Here is an 8222-nt window from a genome sequence, read left to right as displayed (position 1 = left end):
ATTATTATTATTATTTTATTTTTTTGCAAGCCTCCAAATATATTTATAATATTAACATTTTTTATTATTTGTCATTGTTATTATTTACATATATATTTTAATTTTTATTTTTATGAATTCTTTTATTTATTTACTTATTTGATATATATGTTCTTTTAGACTATGCATTTTTACCATTATTTTTTATTACTATCATTATTTTTTTATTTTATTTTTGATTTTTAATACTAAATATAAGTGTCCATATTATATAAATATTTTTTTCCTAAAAAAAATAAATGCATTTTAATTAAAATGGGCTAGACCCAACACTAAGAAACCCAAGCAAAACAAAACAAAAAAAAGGGTTATACCTTGTTGGGCTGCGATTGGCCCAACTCGGTGGCCCGCGGGAGCCCAAGTCTAACACCCCGGCCTACTTCTGGAAGCCCACGAGGTAGGATCCAAAACGCACCGCTTGATGCCTGCAAAGCCACTCAAAACGACGCCGTTTGGCCTGGACCTTCCAGCTTCTGCTTGCCTCTCTGAAACGACGTCGTTTTGCCCTCCTTCCTCTGAAACGACACCGTTTTGCCCTCCTTCCTCTGGGTATAAAAGCTCTCTTTTAGCCTTTTTTATTCATTTTCTCATTTCTTTTTCTCTCTCTAGCCGCACCCTCTCCCTTCTCTCTAAAAAGTTTTCTTCCTTTTCTTCGCCGGCGCCGGCGTCTTCCCCTCTCTTCCCGCCGGCTTCTCTCTCTCTTCTCTCTCTCTCGACGGATCTCTTCGCCTTCTGTCGGCCGATCCCTCTCTTTCGTCGGCCTCTCTCTCTCTCCTCTCAGATCTCACCCCCTCTTCTTTTCGTTTTTTTGTTTTTGTTTCTTTCTTTTATTTTTCTTTTTTGTGGCTAACTGCTGGTCGATCTACCCCCGTTTTTTTGTTTTTGTTTCTTTCTTTTATTTTTCTTTTTTGTGGCTAACTGCTGGTCGATCTACCCCTTTTGCAGGTTGCAGGGTTTTTAAAGAGCTGAGTTGTCCAAAAAATTGGACAACCCGGCGAGGGGGTTCTGGCACCCCCTGGAGTTGGTGGCCAGAACCCCCATCACGCGTAGTGGGTGGGGGATGGGATGGCGCCCAGCCATCCCCATTTTTTTTTTTTTTAATTATTATTGTTTTATTTATTTATTTTATTTTATTTTATTTAAAATTTTTTATTTAGGTGTCTACACTGAGATGCAACATTGCCCAGAAAAGCTAGTTAGAAAAGTAAAGAAAAAAAAAAGACTTAAACTTGAGTTGATGGGAAAAAGAAGAAAAGCATACAGTCCATACCCATACCCTCAACAACATATAAACCTTATGTTGCAAATCAAAAGCTTTTTTGCTGACTGTTTCATTCTTCAATGTAACGTGCTTTTGCTTTCACTACTGCGGAGCACCGTCTGACCTACCTTCTTCCAATGTACGAGTCCCCCACATTTTTCCAATTCCACCAACCTTCGCTCGCCGTTCTTTTTCTCGAGAAAATCAGCGAGAATGGAAGAAACAAAATTGCTTCATAATTTTAATTTTATTTAAAAGAGAATAAGTTATTATATAAACAATTGGAAGCTTCAAGGAAGCAAAACTCTAGTAAGCTAAGCCGTGAGTAAGTGTACTTGAAGAGCTATACTTGTACTTCATCTCTTCAACCCACTTACCTTGTTAAAATCAAATACTAAGCTACTCCAAGGAGTAACTTGATTCCAGTTAAAATTAGGAATCTAAAACCTCCACATATTCATATTCAGCAACTATATATCCTAGTTCTTTCATTATTTCTTTATCAAGAAATCTCTTAAGTTCTTGAAGAAATTGAAAAGAATCAGAGATGTTGAAGTTAAAAGATTTAGACAATCTTGATGATGGTGGTCTGTGGGAGAAGCTGAAGAAGGAGAGTGAAGTAGGGACTCATGATGAAAGCCAACGGCAAAACAAGCTATATGTGATGGTGTTGTTAGGGTTTATAGATTACTGTGCAAGCAAAAAGAAGAAGATGATCGTTGAGAAAAAATGTATCAAGCGTCGCTTCAGAACTGGATTTGGAAGCAAAAGTCCTTCTGTTGAAGAAGAAAACGAAGACTACTGGATCAGGGAGCAAAAGAAGCAGAAGACAAGCGATGGCAAGAAGCAAAAGCCAAGCAGTGAGAAGAAGCAGAAGCAGAAGCACAAGACAGGTAGTGAGAAGAATCAAAACCAGAGAAAGGGTACCGACCCATTCACAGAGCTTACTGCATTAGGTTTAGAACCACCGCCTGATATGCCTCAAGCGTTCAAGAATCGTATCGAAAACTTGGGTGGGACTGACATAAAGCTGGTTATACAGAAGTTCATAAAGCCTACTGATTTGAATCCGGGGCACAATCGTTTGTCAATGACAATGAAACAAGTTAGGAGTAAGTTTTTGAGTGAAGCTGAGGAGGAAAAATTCAAGAATAATCAGGGAATGGATGTTATATTGGTAGAACCATGTCTTGAGGTATCCAAAGTGCACTTGACCAAGTGGCTCATCGGAGGGAGCTTTGCATATGTTTTCAAGACTCAGTGGAATCAAATTGTCAGGAACAATGCTGATACTCTCAAGCCAGAGGCGGTTGTACAAATTTGGTCCTTTCGAGTTGGACCTGAATCACAGCTTGGTTTTGCCATGATCAAGGTTAAAGATGGGAAGGAGGTCTCTGAAATTAATTAGGTAATGAGTGGAAGATTTCGAAGAATACAAGATTCTAAATTGTAGAACAGTCGAAGGTCTTTTTTATTGATCTTATTTCATTTTTTTCCCTTTTACAGTTAATGCTCAAAGTGTAATTATGTTTAGATCTCTTACGAGTAATTCAATTTATCTAAACTTTTTTGCCTTCAAATTATTCAATATAATGATGATGAATCGTTATGGTGAATGAATAAGTATAGCAAATCTTTATTTATTTTTTTCTGTTTTCCACTGTTTTATCTTGTAACCGAACATCAATGCAAGCATAGGCTTTGACTCGAACCCAAAGCCTGTTAAGCAGCACCACAAGTAGAAGTTGGCAGCAACCAATATACTATTTTTCAGTAGATCGTAATGCTTAGTTTTCAATTTCAGCTAAGTAAAAGGGGGTTGAGGCACCTTGTAATGTTATGCTATCAGCAGGAGGGGCTGGCAGTTGATTTTACTTTCGTTTTTGTTTTGTTCAATCAAGTACGAGTTTTATTAGCATCGAAGAAGTAGGATACATAAGGTGTGGCAAAATCCATCGAAACAAACACAGGTCTAAGGGACCTGATAAAAGAAAAGAACACATTGTACATTACAACACTAAAGCCACTACATTGATAATAACATTGACAGATAACCACACCGGGGTTGATTATCCGTGCAGATCCACGAGCTCATCTTGGACATGATTTTTCAATTCTCATTATATTCGTTGACCATAAATAATACCCATTGATCCATTAAAGAATAATCATCCTTGGAGAAATTATCAGCATGAGTTTTAGGATATCATGTTAATATATAAAGAACCTTCACGTGCCAACAACCTAAAACCATTGTTCCATTCATTATCCTGCTCTCCCATCCTCCTCAAATACTATCATAACCTTTGGAGGATAAACAAGTACGTCTCTGGAATGACAAAATAATGAATAATTGTTTTTCTTATGCAAGAGCTACAAAATGATACTACTATTCATCAAGTAACTAATCTACATATAGTCCCTACAACATGAATATCCAAAGAAAGATTGAAATTAAGGACTGTTCAACTAATTGATGATATTGGAAAAGATGGGAATCCTATTGCTGACGAAGAGAAGAAAGGACAACGTCTTGGAGGGAGCTATCTCTTTGCATGGCAGCTTTGAATTCATCGAAAGTAACCTTTCCATCACTGTTTGCATCCATCCGGTCAAATATTTCGTCTAACTTTCCAGGTTCTGTTATATCCGGTGGAAGACAGTCATCTGGCAAAGCCTGATGAATGAAATCATTGTTATTTCTATGTATTGCATGCAACAGTAATACATATGCTAGCATCTTTTAAGATGAGGGAAGTGACTTTACTCTAAGCATTGATGCTAGTTCTTCCCTTGTAATGCAACCAGATCGATCTGTATCATACATCTGTTAAGCCAAGAAAGCAAAATGCTCGTGAGACGCTAAGCAAAAACATTGCCCATGGTCTGTTTATCGTATGGAAGGTTGTAAAAAGAGATATCTAGGCATATAAATAATTAATATGCTAGCATTTTTTTTTCAAATTTAAGATGTTGTAGTTGGGTGAGTAATGTGTGTGCCAGTTTTGTCAATGCATTTATCATGCCCATTGAAACACAGAGAGAAGAGTGCACCTCAAAGCACAAACGGAGAGCATCATCTCCTTTGGAGTTTCTAAGGCTGGAAAATCCACACACTATTTCCCTCATGTCAACGGTTCCATCACGATTGCTGTCAAACAGATCAAAGATACGAGTAGCCAGAGGGAGTAGTGAGGACATGTTCATTGCTTTTAGCACCTCTTCAAATTCAGGTAGGGTAGCATTGTCACCTTTAGCACATCTGCATGTTAGCATCAAAATGTTATCCTCATCACTTGCTTTAATGCCAACAACGAATAAGAAAAATGACACATCCTTCCAATCATTGTAAAATTCATCCTACGAACTTTCCAATCAATTTGAAATCAAAGAAAGCAAAGTAACTATACTTGGTAAACAGTTTATCAGCCATTGACAGCTGTTAGGTAGTGATGGCAACTGGTAAATGAAGAAAAGTTGGCGTTGAAAACCCACATGTTCTTAAAATATATCTTCAGGTTGTCAATTTCCTCCTTGGTAAGGTCATGGGAACCAAGCAGAGTCCTTAGCTTCTTTGTTCTCAGCAAAACCTTGCTGCTCAACACGCTAGCTATTGCTGCAGCTCGAAGTTTGCGGCGTGCATTAAAACTCTGCAGTCTTGACACAACCTCAGCATCCATTTGTTCCTGTTTGGCTGAATCTCCAATGACCCATGGATGAGCCAGAAGCTGTTTCAAGATACACACATATATATATATTGTAAATTTGAGATTGGAGGAAACAAATTAACCAATAAACCACTGTTTTGAGAGGTTCAAATAATTAAGAATGCAGATCATATACTTGTTCAGCACTTGGTCTTCTGTCAGAATCAACTTGCAGCAGATTAGAAATCAAATGCTTTGCTGATGAAGAAATGTTTTTCCAAGTCCTCTCATCAAAATTATAATCTCCCTGCGTGAAGAGATCAATATTCCTTTCAAAGGGTCAAACTGAATAACCATATGCACATCAAGAAGGAATGAATGGAATTAACATACAGCCATTATCATCTGCTGTTTTTGGCGATTCGATTGAGCAATAAATGGTGGATACCTGCGAGGTAATAGATGAATATGACATTTGTGAATACAGAAATTTAAATCCTCATGTTCATCGAGTCAGAAATCTTAGCAAGGCAATGGCATAGATACCAGTTTTCATAGGCTAGTCCAGAAACTAGAAATAAATATGAGTGAACATAATGTTTAAAAACATTCCTGATCTATTCAAGCAAATTTAAATCTTTCTTCTATCTAATCAAACTAGTATATTTTTATCTTAACTTAAATAAATGTTAATGATTAATGACACCCCGAGCATTTGGTGCATTGATTGGTGTATAATCTTTTTACTTAAAAAGCAACAATTAGGGTTTGATTAAACTTAATAAAAAAAACAAGAGTTTTTCATCCTATCACGTCCACAGGACATTTTGACTAACAATAATTAAAATAGAAATATAAACATTTGATTAAACATAATAAAAAAAAATAAGAATTTATTTGAATTTTCTTAAATAATTCATAAACTTTTTTGAGTATTGTCCATAAAAATATAAAGAGGTAATAAAAGTAAAATTGGAGTATCCTTATTATATAAAGTGAGGTTTATTGATATATGATTGTGGCAATAATGTCTGTGTGAGAGAGAAGCATTCTTACCATAATAGTTCGTTCTTCTCTCTTTTTTTATTTTGTTTTGTCTTCATGTTTGCTTCTGTTTTTTAGGGTCTTTGAGTGATTTTTCTCTTCTCCAAGTTTACAATTTTATTTTAAATACTAAATGGCTGAAGGGTTTATTTTTTTGACCAATAATTTTTATTTGAGTAATTAACACATAAATGTCAATTAGATTTAATAATGATAATATTTTAAAGAATTATCAAAAGCTTACAAATAAAGATAACAAACATAATCTACTATTATAATAGTATTAAATTAAAATTATTTTACTATCAAATTAATATAATTTTTGTTCAAATCAATAGCTTAAATAAGCATGAAAAAAGTTAAAATTAAAAGAATATACTTAAAAGAAGAAGAAGAAAAAAACATATAAGCCCAACCATGCAGTCCAATAAGAAATTCATCTAACAAATTCTACAATTTTATTAAAACTATTTTATTATTCCACTTTTTTTTCTCTATGATTATCTTTTCTTTTTTTTCTTTTCATTTCATTTCTTTTTTATTGTTAACATTTTCCTCTTACTCTTTTTTTTTAACTTAAATAATAAAAAAGAGCTCTTAAGTTTTTATTTATATCCAAACAAACCATTAACCCTAACAAAATAAGTTGTAATCCTGTCAAATTTAAACATTTTTTATCTGCGTGGCCTAATGACATAGTCACTTGACAACTGACGTGGTATTTTTCCTTAATTGAGATATAAAAAAGATGATAAATAACTAATCCAAATAATATTATTTTCTACAACAATAGAATAGTTGGACTACTCATATATAACTTAGAGATACTAAACATTTTTTTTTTTAAGAAGTAATTAGACTGTCAAATACTCTTAACAAATATTTCTAAATATAAGCAAGAAAAAAAAAACTTGAATGAATGTTATAGCAGGACAAAATTCAGAGAAATATGGGGGAAAAAATGGGGACATACCCAGAGAGCAAGATATATAGGATGACTCCCAAAGACCACATGTCACTCTTGAAAGTGATTTTGCCTTGAGAAAGAGCCTCTGGTGATACATAATCTATAGAACCAAATAACCCAACAACTGGATCAGTAAACTCTTCCACTGAACTTAATCCGAAGTCCATGATCTTCAATGTGGAATCATCACTCTTATTGAAGAAGAGGCAATTCTCAGGCTTAAGATCCCTGTGGACAATGTTAGCCTGGTGAAGAGCTGCCAATCCTTGAGCAATCTGCTTAACTACAGCTGCAGCTCCAGCCTCCGAGTACCTTTCCTGAGCTACAATCCGATCAAACAGCTCCCCTCCTGAGCATAGCTCTAACACTAAGTGCACCCCACTTTGGTCCTCATAGACATCATAGAGATCAATCACGTTTGGATGGGGTGAAACATTTTCCACAATCTTTCTCATAACCAAAATCTCATTGGTTAACAAGGCATCCGAGATGGAAACCTGATTCCATGCTGGTAATCCCATTGAAGCTATGCTTTTCTCAGCGCTGACTCGAAAACTCCCTGATGGGGTTGAAGCTGAAGTGCCAAATCTTTTTAGTGTCTTGATGGCTACCTGTTGACTACTTTTCTGCCCATCCGTTTTGATCTTTATGCCTCTCCTCACAACTGAGAATCCTCCTCTTCCTAGGATGTCCTGGATTTCATATTCATCGCATAGTTTTCCTTTCTCCTGTCCCATGGGAATTCAATGAAAATGGATGTTGGGAGAGACTTGGGAAATTGCAGGGCAAGGAACAAATGATGAAACAAACCTTGTCTGTTCAAATAAACAAATCATCAATGATGAGGGAGAGAAGTAGGGACGCGGATTGACATCAGCTTGCCAACAGGTTCTTCATTTGTTTATGCTATAAATTATCAAGGAAATTCAGATGGGAACAAGAGAATATATTATATGGGGCAAGTAGCTAAGGAAGAAGATGACAAAGGCAAAGTCAACTAACCATCTAATTTATTCCATTGCTAGAATAAGAGCTACGCTTTAGGTAGAAGGTTAGAATAAAAGTTGGAGAGTGCAACTACATGATGAACAAAGCTAGAAACCAACCAACTCCGGCACCCAAGTTGAGAAACTTATATTGGGAAAGACTTGTTCCATGATGTGATACATTGGGCATATAGACTCAGCCTAATATGCTGACAAAGCAAATGAGTCAGCCACCTATTAGTCTGTAATGGAGAGTAACCATGGTTGGAACATCTCTT

General features: G+C 35.7%; 1 protein-coding gene across 1 annotated transcript; it reads right to left on the bottom strand.

Moving 5' to 3' along the window:
• Window positions 1-3534: 3534 nt before the first annotated feature.
• LOC18586974 (calcium and calcium/calmodulin-dependent serine/threonine-protein kinase-like) lies at window positions 3535-7868 on the bottom strand. Its single transcript, XM_007010598.3, has 7 exons — window positions 6965-7868; window positions 5341-5395; window positions 5144-5254; window positions 4796-5028; window positions 4355-4562; window positions 4068-4127; window positions 3535-3977 (listed from the first exon to the last, which is right to left on the bottom strand). Exons 1-7 carry the CDS (start codon window positions 7693-7695, stop codon window positions 3801-3803), a joined length of 1575 nt encoding a protein of 524 aa, XP_007010660.1. The 5' UTR covers window positions 7696-7868; the 3' UTR covers window positions 3535-3800.
• Window positions 7869-8222: the final 354 nt, after the last annotated feature.

Source organism: Theobroma cacao, chromosome 10 (assembly GCF_053813885.1).
Source record: "Theobroma cacao isolate CCN51 chromosome 10, ASM5381388v1, whole genome shotgun sequence".
NCBI lineage: Eukaryota > Viridiplantae > Streptophyta > Magnoliopsida > Malvales > Malvaceae > Theobroma > Theobroma cacao.
The sequence above is the reverse complement of the archived record's forward strand: the minus strand, read 5'-3'. Positions and strand labels throughout refer to the sequence as shown.

What these genes read in the sequence shown, in the direction of transcription:
- LOC18586974 (XM_007010598.3), bottom strand. Translation starts at nt 7,695, where the DNA reads ATGGGACAGGAGAAAGGAAAACTATGCGATGAATATGAAATCCAGGAC. An exon ending in AAGATATATTTTAAGAACAT is followed by an intron (nt 4,563 to 4,795) that starts GTGGGTTTTCAA and finishes GCTAACATGCAG; the next exon opens with ATGTGCTAAAGGTGACAATG. An exon ending in AACTAGCATCAATGCTTAGA is followed by an intron (nt 3,978 to 4,067) that starts GTAAAGTCACTT and finishes TTCATTCATCAG; the next exon opens with GCTTTGCCAGATGACTGTCT.